The sequence below is a fragment of the Pelodiscus sinensis genome, chromosome Z (assembly GCF_052426305.1).
Source record: "Pelodiscus sinensis isolate ZL-2025 chromosome Z, ASM5242630v1, whole genome shotgun sequence".
Taxonomy (NCBI): domain Eukaryota; kingdom Metazoa; phylum Chordata; order Testudines; family Trionychidae; genus Pelodiscus; species Pelodiscus sinensis.
Window position 1 is genome coordinate 34,399,998 of NC_143085.1, and position 23,323 is coordinate 34,423,320.

At 43.1% G+C, this 23,323-nt stretch overlaps 1 protein-coding gene across 5 annotated transcripts in view; it reads right to left on the reverse strand.

Moving 5' to 3' along the window:
* Positions 1–23,323, reverse strand: part of CORO1C (coronin 1C) — a 99,302-nt gene that overhangs the window by 30,730 nt on the left and 45,249 nt on the right. For all 5 annotated transcript variants that reach the window (XM_006112594.5, XM_006112595.5, XM_075898777.2 and 2 more), the window contains exon 2: positions 18,579–18,778. In XM_006112594.5, coding sequence (XP_006112656.5) covers positions 18,579–18,778 — 200 coding nt within the window. The remainder of the gene's footprint in view (positions 1–18,578; positions 18,779–23,323) is intronic.

Sequence of the window (23,323 nt, forward strand, 5' to 3'; positions counted from 1 at the left end):
TCCCTATTTGGGAATGAGGAGCAGAGGTACCTGCTTAGTTGTGTCCACCACATAACAAGGAGAGTAGAAAGGTTCTTATTTTGCTATCCTACATTTTTTGTAGAGACTGACAAGAACTAAAGATACTTGAGTTAAAAGCAGAATCAAAGGGTTGTTCTGGACACTGGAACTTCATCACAGCTTGACTTGTAATTGTAATCTTTCATTAATTTAATTTTTGTGGAAAACATGCAACAGCTGTGCAGAAGAGAAACAGAAGACTTCCCATAGACACACCAGCCTACCCACCATGAAATACCTTTGTCTCTACCGGAAGGAGTTTTCTAGCTGTGAGAGTTCAGTCTGCATGAAGCCCATTGGATCCTTGCCCAAACTGCTGACAAGATCAGCAATGAGTGCCATTTGTGATGCAAATATATCCCCACTAGGAACCAGCCAGGGACTAAGGACAGTGATAAGATTCACTATAAAAACAAATGTTCACACTTATTTGCCATAAGAATTTACCTTTCTATCAAGAGATTAGCAATTCTCTAAAGCACTTGCCTAAATCAAGCCAATATAAAGGATAAAGTTTACAATAAAATTAGCTACTGCTTGGTGTTCATCTGAATTTGAGAAGACAGTTTCAGAATTTATGTTTTTTTCAATAACTCAAATTGTTCACTAATACGACAACAAAAGGACCCTGGCAACTTTGACACTGCTCTATTGTCTAATAATCTGTTATTACTTACTATCGGTGAAAACACCATTTGAGCTTGTTATATGTGAAAGTTAAAAAAGGGACATTTTATACTAAATCACTCTCACCATTTCTGCCATTCTTTTGGGTCTTTCACACAAAACCAAAGTAAATCAATATATATTTTTAAATACGGAAATGTGACTAAAAAGTATGAAAACTGGAAAGGGGACATGGACAGATACAGTACAGGCAGTCCCCGGGTTACATGGATCCGACTTACATCAGATCCCTACTTACAAACGGGGTGAAGCAACCCCGCACTAGTTGCTTCCCCCCAGCAGACCAGGGAGACGCGGAGCGGCTTTTCTCAGCAGACACCTCAGCTTGAGAATAAAGGACTGAGGGAAGTGAGGTGTGGGAGAATAAAACTGAGCTCTGGAGAAATGTTTGGCTAGAGTTTTCCCTATAATATGTACTAGTTCCGACTTACATACAAATTCAACTTAAGAACAAACCTACAGTCCCTATCTTGTACGTAACCTGGGGACTGCCTGTATCTGAAACTACCTTCAACTCATTCTTTGAAACTGACTGAATTTCAAGCTGACCTCCCCCCCCCCCCCCCCCCACACACCATTTTGCTAGGTTACAACTAATAAAATGGGGGATGGGAAGTTCAGCAAAGATCCTGACTAGATTCTAATTTCTTTACATACAAAAAGATGCAATTTGAGTCAATTCTACTGGCTGGTTGTTTCTTGATCCTGGGGTGTGTACTGTCTTCATGTGATTGTTACTAATTCCCATGGAACAGATAATTACAAATCAAAATTCACTACATATAAGGAATTTGAAAGGGGCTGGCCATTAGCTTTGGAAGACTACTGACGCTAAGATGTATTTTTCAAGAATAAAACAAGATGTAGAGCCTAAGGGAGTACCCATGAAGGTATTTAGAACAACAAAGCACAATCATTTCTTTAAAAGGTAAACTCAGGGTCAAATACTGTTGTGTCCTGTCTTGATGCCTGAGTTGCTTCTGAAACCTTTTTAACTGATACAAATAATAATTTTTGAGTTTCTGGTTTAAGAGCTAGAATCTACTTGCACTGTTATGCATGCAACAATGTAAATTATATACACAGGTTAAAACAATGAACTAATAAGAAATCAACACATTTTAAAATAAACTTTAAAAAGTATAGTTTAACACTTCAATACTGAGCAAGTTTTAAAAGATACACAAATTAAATCCATCTGAAACACTAAATGTATGGTCATGAAAGATACTGTCTACAACACGTAAATGAATCAACAACCATTCCTAGGCAAAGCTTTTAATTAATTTTCTTAGCAAAAGAGGAGGCTACAATTAGTTGCAGACTGAGAAAAGTGAGCACTTGGCAGTCTACATTTGGGTTTTAAACGAACATCTATCTATCATCAAGATTTGTATTGGGAGAAATACATCAGTTTGAATAAATGAATTAAACTATAAAATTCCTGTTTGTACGATCAAGATAAAACCAGAATACCACACGTCTGCAAGTCAACAGGGAATTGTGTTAAAAGCTTATCCTACTAAAGTAATGTACTGAATGCTTTTTATTATCCAAAAACATAGCTCACTTTTTAAACTAGCTATCTTGTAGTACAATTAGTTCGATAAGCTATTGTCATTTCAGAACACATTAAAAATGACAAGATGGGTCTCTGTATTTATCATCTATCAATGACTTGTGAATTAAATGTGTTCAACTTACAAAAAGATTTATTTTTATTCTTAGCCTTGCAGACAGCCTGAGCTCTGAGGAACAAAATGGATTTTATTTTTTGGCAACTGATGGTCACAACAGGAATGAAAGCCAAAGTAGGCCATCAATTCCTGCCCAATTTGCTGTCTTCAGATCATCTCAGCAACACCTGTACAAATCCATAGTCTTCAATGACAATTATCAGATGGAACAGAATGGTTCTGTAAATCTAGGAAACAATTCTATTTTGGATGCACAAGGAGGAGGAGAATCCAGCTTAGGATCTCTTAGCTGCAGTGGGGCTAACAGAAATAAATTGTAACAAAACTCATTCTTGTCACTTAGGTGACTAGAAATGACAGAATACAGGTGAGCAGCTGCTCTGGGTAAATGTGACGCCCTGCATGGTGACAAAGTGATTACAGTGCCAGGCTGATGCTGTTCCTTCAGCCCTGTCAATCATGCAAGGGAAACAACAGGGGATTTAAAAGCAGAAATCTAAGTCAGATGGCAGGCAGCTGTTGGGAAAACCAACAGTAGCTCTATACCTCCCAAGAGGAACCTGTGGTGAGCATCAGGGAAACTGCCCTCAAGAAGGACCCTCACTAATGCCAGCCCCTTACAAGGAGGCACCAGACTCCAGTCTATCACCTATGCAGTCTATTAACCCCAGCAAATCCCATTGCAAGCCAGATGCATTTAGTACGCCAACCCTCCAGCACTCCCTGGAAGTGGAGAATAGGGCTGTCAACCCTCCAGGATTGCCCTGGAGTCTCCAGGAATTAATAATGATATTGTCATGTGACAAAAGCTCCAGGAATATGTTCAACCAAGCCTAGTAAGTTTAGTAGTGAATCTGGGACTCCACTGAAAGGATACAGGGAGTGGGTGCCATCAGTCCCCATCCACTTAACATGCAGAAGGACTCTCTAGAGTAGTTTAGCATTGAGAAGACACCTGTTCATGAGGAGTGAAGCACTCCACTGACTTTGCAGAGCTCAGCTAACCAGAGGGATCCCTCATCAATCCAAGGATTGAACAGTAAGAAAGTGGTATTTTTAGCTCAGCTCATCCTGGTCTCCACATTGCGCTACCCCTTCCAAACGCCGTCCTGGCAGATTAGTACTGGCATTGCTTTTATTGGCGCCTCTGACTTAGTGCTGAGTCAGTGCCCCAACATGGTTTGAGAGGGTGGGAAAGGGGCACCTTTCAAATGCGAGCCTGACAGCTTGAGATATGGGAGCACTGGTCACTATTCACTAGGATAGCGGCTTTAGAACTGATCCAGTCCACAAAGATTAACCTTGTTATGACTTGGTACCTTCCCTCTACTTTCAATTAGATACAGGCAGTCCCCGGGTTACGTACAAGATAGGGACTGTAGGTTTGTTCTTAAGTTGAATTTGTATGTAAGTCGGAACTGGTACATATTGTAGGGGAAACTCTAGCCAAACATTTCTCCAGAGCTCAGTTTTATTCTCCCACACCTCACTTCCCTCAGTCCTTTATTCTCAAGCTGAGGTGTCTGCTGAGAAAAGCCGCTCCGCGTCTCCCTGGTCTGCTGGGGGGGCGCAAGCTTTGCGTCTCCCTGGTCTGCTGGGGGGAAGCAGCTAGTGCGGGATTGCGTCACCCCGTTTGTAAGTAGGGATCCGATGTAAGTCGGATCCATGTAACCTGGGGACTGCCTGTATTGAATTGTTTGCTGTCCCTCTACACCTATTTGGTAAAACTGCTGATGCAAATTGCTCTTTGTAGCCTCTTCCCATACAAGCCCTATTCCAGAAGGAGGAGAAAAGTAGCCCTGTCATAGTTTCAAGTCCTCTGGGAGTGCCTGGGTGGAAAGGTGCACTGCAAGCATTTGGGGGTCTGGCTTGGTTTAGTGATGTGGGAGTAGTCATTGTTTTAAGATACCTCTTTTCTGCTGAACCGCTCTTCTGGAGAGTTCCAAAATTAAAAGGGAGAGATAGCTTGCTATTGCATTTAGTGGAGTTAAGTGCAGACTGGAAGTTGGGAGCTGCCTAGTTCTAATCCCAGCTCTGGAGCTGTGAAGGCTTGGAGAATATGATTTACTGTTCCTGGTCTCTCCAGCTAGACAATAGGAACCTTACTTTGTGGTGTGAGGATGAATACAATAGAAAGCACAATAGATAAGTGTTACAAACAGGTCAATTAAATACAGAACACTGTATACAAAAAATGTCACTACAGTTTAGGGTTGTCACATTTCAAAGTTTTTAAAACAACTCTTTAAAGAAAATGCAATACCATCATCATAGTTAAGTGAGGTACAAAATTTGCATCCTCTATGCCAAAATGGTGGAGGTTCACTCTGCCATAATCCGACTAGGTTTTTAAATGTAATCTTTTAATTAGTTAAGGATTTAGAGTAAATCTCAAGTGTTGATACACAGCTTAACATTAACTCAGTATAACTACAAGAAATTAAATCCCTTTCATAATCTATTACTATTAAGGATGAGCAGTACATCACGGTAACCAATTATGATAGTTCAATGGATGTGGTTTTACATTTAGGACATCAAGAAGCCAATCCAGAAAAGCTAATTACAAGATTAAGACTGTAGTTAGGCTGGATCTTTTAGGCTAAAAAATGCTTGCTCAGTATTCAAGTCCTCTGGCAGGCAGTAAGTTAACTTTACCAAATAAAGTCATTTAGCTGTTTCATGTCTCCTAAAACAACGTTCCTGAAAGAAACGGGCAAGAAAATTCTGCGATTATTCTGTGATTAAGACCAGAAGGGATGGATAAGGACTGCAGGAAAATAGCTGCTAAAAGTGACAGTGTTATTAAATAATTTGAATGTCTTTTACAACTGATTCTCTGCCAGGAAAGGGCATTTGGTCAGAGGAAACAGTTTGAGGATTACAGTAAAAGTATGTGCAGAGAACTGCTGCTTCCTCTGATTTTGTGTTGTGCTTGGTAAGATCATAGCTGAAAACAGGGAAGTGGCATCAGATTGCACAAGGAAAAACAATTTCACCCTCTGAATGCTGAGGAAGGGGTTTTTGAAGAAGGAAATCAGATCACAAAAGGCTGGGCTTGAAATGCTAATTCACCAGTAACTTTGTTCCCTCAGAGATGCACTGTTCATACTGGGAAGGGACTTTATTTCTCCTCTCCCTATAATAAATATAGTCTCACAAACCTAGAAGTTGTTGCTGATGCTTAACGTGCTCTGCTGTGGCCACAGAACACCCATATCTAGCTCAGCCAGATGGTCAAATAAGAGGCTGTTCGCCTAAAAAAAAATATGACAAGATGTCACAAAAGTGTATTGCTCATTCCTGACCATGACAAATGGCTATTAGTCATCCAGCCAGCCAACCAAGGAATCCATGGCTAATCCTCAAAATTAGGAGTGTTATTCCCCAAAGACCCACTGTGCTATGTGTCGCAGTGATAACCAAGTCAATGAAACCTTGAAAGCATTCATAGCCAAATACTCCAGCTGGATCTTCCAGAAATCCATATATAATGCTTTGCTCCAGCTCAGCTTAATCATAAGTTATTTCTTCAGTTCCAGGTGCGTGCATGGTACTTTACAGATCTAGGTCAGTGATTTGAAAGACATAAGTATAAGCTGATAAAAAGAGAAAGAGGAAGGGGAAGCGGGGAATGCAGCAATGGACAGGAATGTTTCTCACAAAACACTCTGAACTATAAATCTCAAAAGGAGACAGAGATTTAAAGCTATGCTACCAAATCTGCTGGGGCAGGATAATATTATTGCTCAAGATGCTCTGGAGAGATTCAAAAGTCTCATCAGTGTAGTGTAGCTTATGGCACTAACAAGGTTTATTTCATGCCCGTAGGGAGACTAGAAATGCAGCAGTGGGATGACTTCATTGTTTGTGCCATGTGCGTATAGCTGACCAGGAAAGGAAAGAGATAACGGTTGATTATAATGGACGTTAAACTAAAATAGTTTAGAGGGATGCTTTGCACTGGAAAATGTATGTTAATGCCCAGAATCTTCCACAAAATTAGCAGTAGCAATCACCTGCTCTCGTACTGGCTGACTTTTGAAAAAAACAAACTGCTAACTCCCATTGCAATGAACTGGTATTCAGTAGGGCTGTTCCAGTTCAGTGACTGAATCTCTGATTGCTATTCATGCATTCTGGAGAAAAACCCTGCACAAATTTCCAGAATTAAACCTCTTCACTGTTTGTGTTGAAATTTGCATCTTTCCCCATCACACCAAAAAGACTTCAATGAAGGTTATAAACAAACACATGAAAGGAAGAAGTGCTGTCCTGTGATAACAGCAGCGGTCAGGAAAGCCTGGTTCTCTATCCCCTCTGCTACCAACAATGAAAACTTGAAAATATTTAGAAGTTACTGAATTTATCATCTAGAGTTTGAGGAGGAGGGGAATCCAGGGAACTTTCTACAACTCTAGACAGACCACTGGGTTTTGGGCAAAGTGACATTGCCACATAGGAGAGTCTCAGTTCTTAAGCAGACTGGAAACTGTATAGGAGAAAACCATTCAAGCAATCCAGGTGACCACTACTAAGTAGTGGTCACATGCTTTAGTGGGAACTACTGCCAACTCTACTTGTCTACTAGGCTAGGCTGGGCCAACCTGGGGCTGTTAAAAATGCATACAAGCAAGGAAAAGGATGGAAAAGACAGGATAAATGTGGACAGATCACAAAGTATCAAATTCTAACCAGTTCTGCAGAACTAGTTTTGCATATGCATTTACAATTTGCCTAAATGAGAAATCTTTTAAATGGCTGAAGTACTGGACCAGAATTTTCAAGATTTTACCCTCAATCTCAGCAGCATTCCCAGCATTGCTGGGACATATGAGAGGACAGGGTAGAGACAGAGAAACCTGATCTGCAGGTGATAATTCCAGGTTGGGCAAGTATCCACATACTGATTCACAGCAGTGTCAATTAATCATGCCAGTTTCCCTACATGCCAACATGTCCATAAGCCATCAGGAGCCGCTCCTTCAGTCTATTGCCACTTGTTCTGCAGGCTTTTAAGACTCTGATGTAATCTAGCATCTGTAGTTACTGCCAACCAGACTGCTGCCGGAATGCAAGTGAGAGTCTTGCAGAGTATTTTAAAGTCACCCAAGTTTTTCTAATAAGTGAACAAAAAATATATCTTTAATTCTGGTCTGTTCCCACTAACATACAAAGGCACATAGCTAGATATAGCATAAGTAAGTCACAGCCAGTCTTAGTTCATGTTCTTCCATCAGTACTCCATGGAAACAACTGGAAAGGTTCATCCTGGTCACAGCAGAAACACTGGAACATACACACACACTTCATTTAAGTCTCTCCTGAAGGAATCAGACATTGTGGCTGAATAATGAGACATGGTTAATATGTCACTGACAGAATATCAGCATTTTTTTGATTGTGCAAGCACCATCTACATGCTATTTGCAATGCTATGTTCAAGGTTTCAATGGAAATGCAGTTTAGAAACAGTATCAAGAAGTCAAACATACAAAGGACAAGTCTAATAAAAGGTTTAGCCAAATGGGACTGAGTAAGTTCTCAGTCACATATACAAATAACAGACATCATCTGCCTCTCACAAAAACCTTACCCTACATGATTTCAGCTGAATGCCACCTTCTTCAGAAAGATCAGTTTAAGAAAAGCGGAACCTTTTGCCATAGCTTTTTTTTTTTTTTTAAAATGTGAGCTATAAAGAGTTTTTAAGAGAGGAAACATGCACCACAAATTACGCTGGGGGGGAGGGTATGGACTTAACCCTTACAACACATTGGTGCGTTAAACCCACATATTTTCCAGTCACTTCCCCCAGGTTTTTCAGGAAACACAGAAGGTTCCCCCCTCTTCCTAGAGCTGAGATCTGGCAAGATTAGGTGGGCATATCCCACACCAGAAGCCCATTTCCTACCATGCACTGTACAGAACAGAAAGAAACATGGCCTCTTCCTTAATATGGATAAGACCTAGTCCTGTGTTCAAAGTTTCATGTCTCATCCACAGCAGCTGATCACCACACAACTGCTTAAAAAAATCCAATGTAGCTGGTGGCTCCTAGGAAAGGCTGCTAAAAGCCCATGACAGCTAGTCTCAGAGCCTAGATCAATTGACCAGGGCTCACAAACAGCAGTATAGATGTTCCCACTTTGGCTGGAGCCTGGGCTCTGAGCCTCAAGCCAGGTTTCAGAGTCCAGGTTTTTAGCCTCATGAGCTGGAGTCAGTTGATCTGGGGTCTTAGACTCACCAAGGTTGCATGTGTTTTTTGGTTTGGTTTGGTTCCTGCCCTCCCACAGCCCAGTATAGATGTTTCCTTAATGAGTTAGGGTCTTTGGTACAATAATGACTCCATCCAGATCTCCATCCAGTGTAAACAGGAATGTTTCTTCCCCACTTGTCTGCTTTACTGGTTCTTCACTCCACGAATGAGGACAAACTGTCCCACCTTGCTACACTGGAGAAGTGGCTGTAAATCTGGCCCAACAGTTTGAGCTAAAGAGCAAGCAAGACCAGAGGTTACTGTGGTTGCAGCATGCTCATTTCTGCAGAAGAGCTGATAAAGCTCAATAGCAACTTCTGGCAGAAGATTATTAGCTCAGCATCTCTGATCCCATAGTGCTTGGGCCATACACGTACCTTGGATAGGGATAGCTGGATGACAACGCCTGATTAGACTTCATGGAACAATGATTAAAAATTGCTTCACTTCATGGGGATCATTGGTGACATTCATCTGAGGTGTTCTCTCCTACACACCCAGGGTGACGTGTTGGGAAGAGAGTCAAAACAAATGAATGACTAACTCTTAAAAGCAAGGAAGTCCAAGGTTAAAGACACGGTAGCTACAACTTGCTGCACTTTGTTCCTGCAGCCTGCACAGAGGGTAAAACCTACAGCACCATGTCTCACTGTTGCACCTAAGCAATAAAGCAATTATGCAACATTTACAAAATCTGTCTTACTATTATGAGCATGTAACTGTACCGTGGTACATTTAATTGGATACTTCTTTTTTAAAGACAAAGCCGTAGTACAAAACAGCCCTCACTCTCTGTAGCACTGGAAATGGTGAATTCCCAACAAACGCATACACAAACATAACAGGAAATTCAGACAAAGCATTTCAGTGGCAAGCCAGAAAGGAAGAATGATCTGCACAGGTTTTACTACTAAACCAGCATCAGGATTTGTTTTGCTGGTAGGACAGCATGAACGGAGACAATCTGTTAGGCCCTTGGCTTCCACACATCTCCACCCACTCACCCAGTAGCTGCCAGAGGGAGCTTCATGACAATCTCCACCCTCCCCTGAAACTGGCAGCAAGCACAGGATTGCGTGGCTTGGAGACCAAAGCATTAGCCACTTCATATGCAGCCAGCTGTTCTAAATAAAAACAGAAAGCGTGGTTTAAAATCTCTGTGCATGGGGTTAGACTGTCACATTGAACTGTGCTGGTAGAGGAGTGATGCCAGCAGCCAAGCTCCGACAATCACCCAAAAAGGTATTTTAGGAACAAACATGGGTTTTTAAAAACAGTTCAGTGCAAAGTGATTCAGTGTACTCAATGCCACATCCCTTCCTTCCTCAAGAGTGGGGAGCCAAAGATTCAGCAGGGATGTTTTCACAGGATTGATTTCCATTCATTTTTTCCAATTCCTGTCTATGCTACATTTCAGTAAGTGCTGCCAAGAGCTCTTCACTTGTGAAGACTTGCCTACACACAGCAGAAACTCTCAGAAAACAGGGCTGTCAGTAACTCCTTTGGCACAAATCAGCTCCAGGAATCTAAGAGTTAACTAGTTTTACACTTGTCTCAGAGAGGCTTCTTTCTGTACAATACAACCCCTATCCCACCATCCTTCAGTCCTAGCCCAAAGTGGCCAATCAAAGCAAAGGGTGGAAATTACTTGGGATGTCTGACAGCCCAAAGAGCTGTAATGACCATATATGGTAAAATACACTGTCAGAACCCTGCAGTGCCTGCTGCTGTTAGACATATCAGTGAAATGCAGCAGGGGAGGCAGAGCCTAGGAGAAACACAAAGAATAAGCTGCTCATCACTGGGGGGGGGGGGCGAGAGAGGGGAAATACATCTGCCAGGGGACTGTCAAAATCACTCAGTATAATAAAAATCCCGCCCATCACCACACTGTGTGGTTCTCTGTGCCAGGACTTTGGGCTCATTGTGACCATTTTTATTTAAAAGTATGGCAAATACATTCATTTGGGAGCAAATAAAAAAACCATTTGCTTGCACTTCATATGTTAATGAGATGATACAAGGCTGGGACTGTGCCAATCTGTGTCCTAATTGTTCAGCACCTGGTGCCTCCTCCATCCTCTCAGCTCACCCCCATCACTGCCCATTTCACGTATCTAGGTGCCACTACAGAGCAGGCAGATTTAGAAGAGCCATGAGCCAGCATCAAAGGGCGGAGAGCACGCTTCACTAAGGGCGGCATTTTATTTCACTGCAGAGCCTGCCTTTCACCCTGAAGTACTTCGCAATCTACGTGCATGCAGAACCACTGAAAGAAGCTGCTGTGGGATAGGAGGACAGCAGCCAGCCAGCATAAAGCCTACTGTACAAGTGGGAGCAACCCCTTTTCTTGCAAGTTCCATGGACCCTTCAGAGAGAGGGGCCATGGCCTTTAAGTTGTGTGGGAGGGGAGGCGGGTTACCAGTTCTTCCTCAAGAGGATGAAGGGTTAAGTATACCCTGCTGGGATTTGAATAGGGGTTTTTAGGAAGCATAGAACCCAAGAGCAACTATGAAACAGGTTTCATTGGAAAGCTCTTTAGAGATGTGTGCTGTATGAAGATGATACGACTGCAGGGTGGGGACTAGCCACCAACAGCATTAGGGCTCAGTTCCTGAGTCTCTTTCCCACAGGAAGCACCCACAGAAGGGGCCAAAACTAGTGTCCAAAGTTCAAGAGAAGCTGGTGGAGAATCCTCTCTATAGTGTTCTTATCACAGAGCATCTGGGAATAGCCAGCATGGGTTTGTGAAGAACAAGTCATGCCAAGCTAATCTGATAGCTTTCTTTGATAGGATAACGAGCCTTGTGGATAAGGGAGAAGCAGTGGATGTCATATACCTAGACTTTAGTAAGGCATGTGATACAGTCTCGCATGATATTCTTATTGATAAACTAGGCAAATATAATTTAGATAGGGCCACGATAAGGTGGGTGCATAATTGGCTGGATAACCGTAGTCAGAGAGTTGTTGTTAACGGTGCTAAATCCTGCTGGAAAGGGATAACAAGTGGAGTTCCGCAAGGGTCTGTTTTGGGACATGTACTGTTCAATATCTTCATCAATGATGTAGATATTGGGATAGAGAGTACGCTTATTAAGTTTGCAGATGATACCAAACTGGGTGGGGTTGCAACTTCTTTGGAGGATAGGGACATAATTCAAAATGACCTTAGCAAGTTAGGGAAATGGTCAGAGGTAAACAGGATGAAGTTTAATAAAGAGAAATGCAAAGTGCTCCACTTAGGAAGGAACAATCAGTTCCATACATACAAGATGGGAAGCAACTGTCTAGGAAGGAGCATGACGGAAAGGGATCTAGGGGTCATAGTGGACCACAAGTTGAATATGAGTCAACAGTGTGATGCTGCTGCAAAAAAAGCAAATATGATTCTAAGCTGTCTCAACAGGTGTGTTGTAAGCAAAACTCGCGAAGTCATTCTGCCGCTCTACTCTGCACTAGTTAGGCCTCAGCTGGAGTACTGTGTCCAGTTCTGGGCGCCACATTTCAAGAAAGATGTGGAGAAATTGGAAAGGGTACAGAGAAGAGCGACAAGAATGATTAAAGGTCTAGAGAACATGACCTATGAAGCCAGGCTTCATGAACTGGGCTTGTTTAGTTTGGAAAAAAGAAGATTAAGGGGGGACATGATAGCGGTTTTCAAATATCTAAAAGGGTGTCACAAGGAGGAAGGAGAAAATTTGTTCCTCTTGGTTTCTGAGGACAGGACAAGGAGTAATGGGCTTAAAGTGCAGCAAGGGAGGTTTAGATTGGACATTAGGAAAAAATTCCTAACTGTCAGGGTGGTCAAATATTGGAATAAATTGCCAAGGGAGGTGGTGGAATCTCCTTCTCTGGAGATATTTAAGAACAGGTTAGATCGACATCTGTCAGGGATGGTGTAGATGGAGCTTGGTCCTGCCTTGAGGGCGGGGGGCTGGACTCGATGACCTCTCGAGGTCCCTTCCAGTCCTATGATTCTATGATAGTAGATGGGATGAGAGTGTGGGGGAGTTATGCAGGGATGAGGATGTATACTTCTTCAGAGAGCCCCTCACATGACAGCATCTGGAAGGTCGGAGGATCTGGTGCATTGATCCTTCCATTTCCCTTCAACCCCCTCCCCCACCCCCACACACATAGTGAAGGACATGTTAATATCCCATGTAGGCTACTTGAACTATTGACCCCTCTTTGTTTTCCCACTCATGGTTTGGCTAGGTGCTGGGATCTAGTTTTGGCCCTGAATACATTAAATGTGCTCCTCACAAATAAAACTGCTGCAAGTCAAGCATTATATGGTATACTCTCCTTGCAGAATATCAGTTATAAGGCTGTAAACGCATTAGCAATTTTAGATTTGTTTATTGCAGTGTTTTATCCAAAAAATGTGGGGGGGGGCATATTTAGGTAATTAATTTGTATATATTCCACACATCCCTTCCACATGCAAAAAAATCTTTGAAGAACTTGCCAAACTAATGACACAATTTTAAAGAGCTGCAGGCGAGTGGTTTAGCTGTGCTGGTGGAACTTTTCAGTTAAGAGTTATGATGGCAATAATGAAGCACATCGACATCTAATCCATCCCAGAAAAATGTTCTCTCACAGTGACAAACTTCTCCACTAACTCAGGGTATCAGAGCTGAACTAGTACTTTAAACATATTGATATCAGCAGTACAGTCCTATTCGCAACCCCAAACTGGGAAAAGAAGCATCGAAGTCAGGTAGAAAAGCCATCATACTGGGTGCCACCATATCCATCCAGAGTTTAGAGAAGCTGGTATAAGCATAAGGATCCATGCACCCCTATAAACATAGTGAGATGCAAATATGCCGGATCTGAGTCTCTGAATGCCTTCTGCATTGTGTTGGCGTAGCTGTTTTCTCCCAGCATGGCCTAGATGAGTCAGCTTGGCATCAGCCATGTGGGCCTTCCATACACGAGAAGGTGGGGTAGGCGTGAGTGCTTCAAGCTAGTTAGATGTTGCATGGTTGCTGAGGCTCAAAACCTGTTTGCTCCTGAACCAGTTAGGTTTCTGCAGAATCAGAGAAAAATAATGTTCCATGGCAGAAGCCACGAATCAAAGATTTGTTCTATTACACAAGATTTACTTATCACTGACAGCCACAAGTAGACACTGGGGAGAAGAAAGAATTGTTTCACTTCCTTTTAAAAGGAGGGATGTTCTAGGGATGCCTTGATAAAATAAAGTGATTGATAATGTTTTCCCAAGTGATGTTAGCCATCTCACCTCAACACTGAACATTTTTTAGCCTTTACAGAAAAAGAGAGAGAGAGAAAAATATGTTAAATATCCATGTAAGACTGTGGAGAGCCACTTGAATAGAACCAAAAACTGTTACCACAAAACAAAAAGCCCTTGCTGAAAACTCAGAAAACAAAGAAAAACACACATTTCACAAAATAAGCTGTTTCCTTTCAAGATTATACAAACCTTTTATAACATGGATTTGGTTTAAACCTTTGTAATAGGTCACACCACATTAAAAGTATTTTGCAGAGACCCACATACTAAATGAGGAATTTGAATAGTTTACGTTGCAATTAAGTTGTGAAGGAGGTTCTCTCTCTACTGGCTCTGGCAGCTCCTTGGTCTCTCAGGATTACAGAGTATACTTTTATGACCCAACATGAAAATCATCATAAAAAAAAGTTTAAATCAGCCCCTTTGGAAGTGAACATGACAGCAAGGATTTTTTTAGTGGAAGACTTTTGCAGACAGTTCAGTGAAAACACCTCTGCTCAGTGAACAGTGGCAGTCAGAAAACAAAACAAAATGTTATGATGTTTAAGAAAGGGAAGAGGATACTTAGAATATTCAAGATTCACTAATATTTGTTAGTGTCTAAGATGCCACAAAACTGCTTGTCGTTTTTAAAGTTACAAACCAAGATGATGACTGCTCTGAGACTTAGAACACTGCAGTGCTAATATTTAAATCAATGATATGATACACACTTTACACAAACACAGTGCTCAATTCTAGTCACCCTATCTCAAAAGATACAGCTGAAGTAGGAGTGGATCCAGTGATGGGCAATAAAAAGATTAGACGCCAAGACAGACTCTGATAAGAGAATGAAGACACCATAAGCATTTAGCTTAGACAGGAGAAGTACGAAAGCAGTTATGATTAAAGGAATATAAAATAATGAGTTACACACAAGTAAAAATGGCACTTTTAGTACAAGAACATGAGCACATTCCATAAAACTGAAAAAATGTGAAGTGATAAAGAAACACTTTATTCAACACATTTAACCTAAGGAATGCAATGCCTCAAGGTATCACTGTTCCTAGTAGCTATATGAATGAAAGGTTTAACCCCCTTTTGCTTCATGGATTAACCGTTAACTACATGGATTAAAAAGGCACTTCTGGCCTGCATATTTCATACCCCAATTAAGCAGAGGGTTCACCAGGTTCTGTTAAGTATCAGACAATAAATGGACCACTGTCTGATCCGGTAAAGTAATGTCTATGCTCCTTAATAATGTTGCTATGAAGCCAGAATAACAGTTTTGGAGAAAGATCCCACATACATACTTTTATAGACTGCACTGTTCTTTTTTGTTTCCTCCCACAATCATCCTGAACCAATTTATTCTCTTGCAATGTCAATCTTATCCCCATTCCAAAATGACAGTCCTCTTGAAGAGAACTAAAACACTGTGAAACAAGAGTCACTGGAGTAAAACGATACATTCAGGGTCTATTTTTTCATTAGATAGCACATGACGTGATCAAGCTGCACCACTCTACATACAGATACACCATTACTTTCATGTGATATATCTATATGACACCAGCCTATTCTTTTACACATTTTTATGTCACAGTTGCAAAGATGGTTGTGAAGCCTTCTAGGCCTGATGTTGTCAGTCTCTCCATGTCCTTCCGCCTAAGCAGTTATCCTGACTTTGGTGTTTGCCTTTGGGACAAAAGGTTTTGTAAACTGAGTGCCTATATTTATAATAGTACAGAAATAAGAATAATGAAGTAGGGTACCAGAGTTGGCCATCTATACAGCTTCCCTATAAAGTTATTTACCAGAGTTACAGTGGCCTCTTGCTGGTACAGAATCTTAAAATATCTTGATCTGTTTGTCAGAGGTTTGTTAGAATGTCTCCCCCATATTATACTCCAGCTGGTGAAGATAACAGGGCTCTGTCTGAAGTGCAAGCGGCTGTCTCCACCAGGAATCATTCAGGGTGATCTCAGAAAATAGCTGGAGATGTGACAGGAGCTGTTATTTCACTTGAGTTATTCTGGTATTATACCAGCATTTAATAGGTAGTGCCTAAAATGAAAGACTATTTGAAAGAACCCAACTGGAAGAGATCATCAGATTCTCAGGGTACAGAGAATTGTAGAACACTGAAACTGGAAGGGACCTGGAGAGGTCATCAAGTCCAATCCCCTGCTCACGCAGCAGGGCCAAGCACCATCTCTAGATCATCCCTACATGGATTTAAAAAAAACCAGAAACAAAGAGGCCTGGGTCAATTAATTTGGGCTCATGGTTCTCAGGCTCTCTACACTAAATAAGGATGAAACGCCCTGGAGCTTGGACTACAGCCCAAGCCTGATTGTCTACATAGCACTTTTTAACCTCGCAAGCCAACTCACCTCAGCTAGAGCAGTTGTGGCTATGTCACAGGGCATTTATCCCTTCCTAGACATGTGCTCAAAGACCTCAGGAAACAGGGTCTTTAAAAATCACACAAACACCTCAATTTTCAAATTTCATTCTTTAATTTTGCCACCTAACTGTTGCTAGACAGATACAGGAAGTAATCAATGCAATACCCCACTGAAATTTGAGATACGTGAGTATCTTAAGAAGCTACTAGGGACTTGTGCCCCTTCTCACTACGCTCACCAACCCCCATCTCTGCGGCCAGACTTGGTCACCCCAGTCATGCCGGCCTGCACGCAGTACCCCTTGGGCGGTGAGCTAGATGTATTGGTGGCCACCACAGTTATGCTGAAGGCGGCGCTCTCGCATTTTGGCATGCAGAGCTGCGACTGCCCACTGGACTTGCAGGTGCTGAGGTGAGAGCAGCGTGGGGGCTGCAGCCTGTTGGGGTTGCACTCTGCACTCAGGACATGGGAACAGGCGCACTCCCCTCCCTAGCCCAGGGTAAGCCGCCCCAGAATCATTACTGCCCAGGTTCTGGCACTACCGTTGTGCTCTCCGCAACACAGGCTGGGCACGATCACTATTTGCTGGCTAGTGGCTGCCCAGGCAGGATGCTACTGCGGGAGGGAGATGTTGGGTGCAGGGTAGCTGTGGAAAGCCTACCCCCAACCATGGCCAAAGAGAGGTTAGTGGGGGGCACTGCAAAATCCAGATATGGGGAGGGGTTAGAGGCCAAAGGGCATGGGGCCATGCTGAGGCTGGGCATGGGAAGGGGCTGGCGCAGCACAGCGTACAGGGAGTGTAGCAAGGACTGGGCAGGAACGGGATGGGACTGAGCAGGATGCAGCTACAGGGCCCACAAGCATGGGGAGGGACAGGACACAAATGTGGGGAGCTGCAGAGGCCAGGCATCACAAGGGGCTGGAAAGGAGCAGAGGGCACTCCTCATGCCCGACCCCTGTAGCGCTCCCCTGCCCACTGTGCCCCGACAACATCTCTTAATGCCTGGCCCTTGCAGAACTGCCCCCACCCACTGTGCCCCGTGAGCCCCTTCCCGTGCCTGCCCCAGCCCACGCAGTGTCCCCCACCCGCTGTGCCGTCTTTCCCTCCCCATACCCAACCAGTCCCTGCAGAACACCCAGCCCGCTGCAGCCTGACAACCACTCTCTCTGCCCAACACATTCAGTGCCCCCACCGTTTCCCCTCCCCATGCCTGGGCCCTGTGGTGCACCCTACTTGCTGCACCCTGCCAGCCCTACCCCATGCCTGCCCAGTCTCTGCTACTTCCTTTACTGGCCAAACCACTCCCCCAGCCACAAAGCTTGGCCCTCCCAAGTGGCCATGAGGAGAGTTGGGACGACAGCCCAAGTCCAGCCCTCCTCAGTGGCTGGATGAGAGCTGGGACTGCCAAGCTGTGGCCTCAGTTCTCCCCAGAAGCCAGGAGAAGAACTGGGGTCCCAGTGCAGCAGTCCCAGTTCTCTCCCCGGCCACTAGGGAGGGCTGAGGCCGCAACGTGGCAGCCCCAGCTCTTCCCTGAATGCCAAGGAGGGCTAAGGCTGCAGTGCGGCAGCCCCGGCTCTCCCCTGGCCACCAGGGAGGGCTGAGGTCATGACGTGGCAGCCCCAGCTCTCCCCCCAGCTACTGGGGATAGGAAGTGCTGAACCTGGGCTACAGTCTCAGCTCTCCATGTGGCCACTTGGGAGGGCCGTGCTGGGTATGGGAGGGGCTTGATTCCAGGGGCGGTGCTTCGCCCACAAGAGGCAGGGCTGGAGCTGGCCGTCCCCAACTGGGCTTTCACCCATCCATGCCTACCTCCCTCCCAGCCTGTGGTTGCTGATGACATCATTCTATCACCCTGCGAGAGAGAGAGAGAGAGAGAGAGAGAGAGAAACCTGATGGTAAAAGGATGGACCATCACTATAGCAAACTTGCAATTTCTTTGTGGTAGCACATAATATTCATCAAGTAATATTTTTTCATACGGAGCTGGTCCAAATTAGTCAAGCAAACCATTTACTGTGTTTCATTTAAAGGAAGCACTGGAATGTTTACTGTGGCATGTAAGACTCCATGTAATGGCACCAGAAAATGGCATTTGTCATTTAGTTCTGAAGTAAGACTTCCCAGGTTCAATCTGGTTCATAAATATTGCTGAGATATTAGCTTCACTCTGCCAAAGCACCAAGAAACTTTCAAAAGCACTTACCTTGTGCAATGGCAGCACCAGGAATGCTCCACCACCACTAGCTTCTATGATTATTGCAACAAATTTGGGGTTTACTGCACAAAACGAACTATCCCAGGTAACACGGGAAACCCGGATGTCATCATAACTCTGGTCATTTTTCACTGCTTGCCCAAAAACATGCCGAAATTTGCTCTGTCGTACCACTCGCCTCATTGTGTCTGAAATGAAAGAAAACAGAGGTTTCAGAAGCATTTGACCAATTAAGTGCATGCTATCTGGCCTGTTTTTCTAGAACCCATTGGCCCATATTTGCTAGTGAACTCACCAAAAATCCAGCCAAGTACCTGGTATTGCAGGAGATGCAGCAGCTTTCATTCATTACTCCTATGCCTAGAGATGCCCATTTTCAAAACTTGCCCACTCTACAGTTTAAACAGTGGTAGTAACAACTTGTTTTAAAACGGAAAGTTCCATTTTTTTAAAAAAATATGACTTCAGAATAACACTGACTTGTACGAAGAACATCAGAACTTGACTTTTTTTAATACTGTCTCATGACAAGAATGGCACATTTTCCACAAAAAATAGCATTTCCCTATTGTTGATTGTATTCCTTTAATTGTTGTAAAAGGAGCCAACACAATGGGGGGGAGGGGGCTTACACAAGTTTCTACGTATTTACCAACTGTTTGCAGACACGAGTGGAAAATGTTTTTTATTTGCTTTCCAGGAGAGATGTAGATAAAACACAAGCTCTCAGAAACAGACAATTCTGTGAAGTGGTTTCACAAGTTAGCTAGCTTACTCTCTGCTCATTCAAAAATCTCACAGAAAGTAAGTTTGTTTCCTATGCTGGAAGAAGTAAGGGAAGCAAATGAATGACTTCAAATTAACTTGGTTAGCTTGTTTGCATTGATCCTCCTTCACACAAGAAACTAATTGTCTTGAATTAGAAATCGAGGAAACATTGAATGGCATGGAAAACTCCTGCCCCTGCATAGATGGGAAGAGGTTAATACTTCTTAGGAACACTGGTTCTCAGTGGCAAGGAGTGGCAGTATATTATGCATTAGCATCTCCAAATTCCATATCTCTTCTGAAACTTACCAAACATCAAAGGTGTCTTCACATTTTAAGAGATTTTCTCGTCCACAATTTAACAGTTCACAGATAAGTGAGGAACCTCCACCTACCTTCTTAACCTAAGTGACAACTACTTCTACAGTACCTAACCTCTGAATGACAGAAATTGGAGTCCTGCTCTAAATTTGCCTTTCCATGGGTCCATAGCGACACACCAGGATGGGGAAAATGCTCTTTCAGTTCATCAAGCTACTTGTTGAGGAAATATTGGTTCCATTTATTCCAAAGTGAAGTGGTAAGCTGAAATGCTTTTGCACTAAAGAGAGTGGGTATGCTTGTGTGTGCACAGTATACCTGCATGCAAAAATTTTGAAAGGTCACAACGTAACACATTCCATTTTTAACTTTCAGAACTCTGCCTGCAAGTACTCTGCAAGCCAGGCTTTAAATGTACTTATTTGTAGAAAGTCTGGGTGCTAAAATGTTAATGGTCCAATTAGCCAAGAAGTCATACAATTAAAAGAATGATTAAAGCATTCTTAATAACTGAGGGAGGATGTCAAATTTCCAAATATGAGAAATTGTCTGCAACTTGTTTCCTGCAAAATCCTCATGACTGTGGTGACAATCAAACACAGAGCACCAGAACTCTGAATGGGACATCTGCCTCAAATATAAAAATCTACACATTATGCAGACAATAAACATAAAGTTCAATGGTAACACTGGTTAAATCTGCCAGACTGACAGTGCTGGAGAACAAAGCCTTTAGTCCACAGAGATATACGCCAGGCAGCAAAGCCAAAGCAGTGAGCAGTCACTTCTACTGACTGCTACACATTGCCGAAATAAGGCAGGGGCTCAGCCTCCTCATCCAGGACTTGCAGGTTTCCTTTCAAATCCCAATAATATGTGTCCCAATTACAGTGGTGATTTTGGCATTGTGGATCTGTCTATCTAGGAATAGGACAGAAGTCATAAACTTCTTTCCCAGGGGCCAAACAGCTGTCAGATGGTAATGACTAAAGGCCACTGATGACCTTAACTGAGTTCAAACCAGTGACCTAGAAATAAAAAGCTCTCCATATTATTCCAAATCTGTTGAGCTGTCCAATCCACACACAGAGTATTTCTCACTACTATTACTTTTGTCATACTAGAATCAAGCAGTTATAGAGGATATAGCAGGCTATCAAGAACATAAATGAAAACATCCAAATATTTAGCCTCTCTCTCACTCCAAAGAAAACTAAGCATGGACAGGAATATTTACTGCTTATTATCCTTCAAAAGTCTCTTCTCCATCAGATAACTTAATCCAAACCACTGTGTAGATCATGGATAGATTCACCTATTTACAAATTTGTCCAATTCAACCAAGAAATCTCAGCGATTGTTTAAAATAGCACACACAGTCTCGCCTATGCATGTTAAGGAGGGAAGAAGGCTGTTTTCTGAAGGGGTTTATTAAAATTTCCCAAAATAAATTAGCTGTTTTAAATTACAGAAGTGCCACAGATAACATTTTATTACCAACAGCTGTAGCTTCAAAGAAAAGCAGCTGTAGTTTTAAAAATAAAATGTTGTGGACAATTGGTGAGTTTGAGATCTATAGAAAAGTAGCACTAAAAATTAATGAGTTAATCCCACACATATATTCCTGCATATTTATGTGTTGAAAAAAAAATAAAATTAAAAAAAGACCAGATTCCCAAGATCTACTCATCTGGCATAGAAGCTGCAATCATAAGGAACAGAAAGCAGTTTCTTTTCAGCCTCAACTAAAAAATACTCAAAATTAAAAACCCAGCCCACTAACATGAGTAACTTTTTATACACATAAGCCACAGCAGCAGCATGATATATAATAGCAGGATCTTTGCAGCAGCCTCAATTGAACAGTTGAAGCCTAACATAAAATAATTTTCATCCAGAAGGAGTTCAGAGCACATTAGAAACAAGCTGATTTACAAACCAGGCAGATATTCCATCACTCATTACTGAAATATATGCATCTGTGGGGTGAAACACCACAGCAACTCTGCCAACAAAACTGCAGTATTGTTGGCAGAGAGGAAGGGAACAGCGAGCTGTCCCAAGCTGAACTAACCGGGGGATACTCTAAATCAAGGGTGGGGAACCTTCTTCCTACTAGTGGCCACTGACACCCCTCTCCCCCCAAAAAATCAGTTGCAGGGGGAATGGGAGTGCAGAGGCTGGGAGCTTCCCCTAGACTTTGACATTAGGGTTGCCAAATTTCCTGACCGGACACCACTGCCTCGAATAGCAATGGCATCCAGTTGGGAAAGTTGGCGATCTGGTAATTGGGAATGGGGCCAAAAATGACGGGTTCAGAGTGCAGGAGGGGAACCAGGCTAGAGCAGAGGGTTGGGGTGTAGGAAGGCTCCAACTGGGGGGTGCAGGCTCAGTGGTGCAGCCAGGGATGAGGGGGTTGGTTCTGGATTTAGTTGAAATGTGGAAGATGGCCCAGAGCAGGAGTGTGGAAGCGGATGTGCCTTCTGAGTGGGAGTTAGGATGCTGGTGTAGGCTCAGGGAGGAAGCTCAGGGATGGAGCAGGGGTTGGGGTAAAGAGTGCTTACCTCCAGCAGCTCCTGAATTTGGAAGTGGCTGGCATGTCCCTGCCATCCCAAAGGCAGGGGTTAGGGGCACAGCTCCACATGCTGCCCTGGCCTTCAGATGCTGCCGCCACAGCTCCCACCCCCTGTGATTCCCAGCCAATGGGAACTGTGGCCAGCACCTGCAAGTGAAGGTAGCATGTGGAGCTTCCCAGACTACCATAACCAGATGCTCACAATTCCAGTCCTGGAGGGAGGGGGAAGAGGTAGGCTCAGGGTTGCTGGCCCACAGTGCAGAGACTTCCTGCTGGGTGGATGAAATTAAGCAGGGAGCCAGATCCAGCCCGTGGGCCAGACGTACTCCACCCTTCTTCTAAATAGACTTCTCTGTCATAATTCACGGTGGGATTCCAACAAGACAAAAAGATGACAACAAGCATACGGTCTGAGAAGTGCGGTGGGAATTTTAATGACTCCGAACAGTTAGAAGTGTGCACAGCAGGTGACTGACTCAGGAGACTAGTTGCATTCCCAGTTTTGCCATTAACTCACTGTGGAATCTCAAGCAAGTCACTTGTCTATGCCAGACAAAATGGGAACAAAATGCACCTGTCACGAGCATTTCCAACTGCTAGAATAATGGCCCCCAAGAAGGGCCAATGATTGTAGAAGTAAGTTGTCTAGGTCTCAGTAAAGATGCTTCATGTAAAAAAAATCAGTACCTCATCTAATTAGTAATTCACTTTATTAAATCTTTTCACTCGGATTAATACAACTTCTAAAGAGTCCCTTGTTTCATAATGTGGTAGAGTCTCAGTCACAGCCCAAAAAAACCCAATGTGCTAGGAGCAGTACAAACAAAGAGTTTCAATACAAAAAGCTACTTTTGGGAGACCACAGGGTCAGTCAAGATCAGCCATTATTTGCATGATTCCAGGAACCTGAAGGGATGCACAATTAAAATACCTGCTTTTACCCTGGTTTTTTTAATGTTGCAGCTTAAAAATGGACACTACATCACGATAGGTAAAATGTATTCAATGAAGGTATTCCTGCCCACAAAATCTTCTGCTCCAACTATAAGAGCTCAAGAGCTTCATTTAT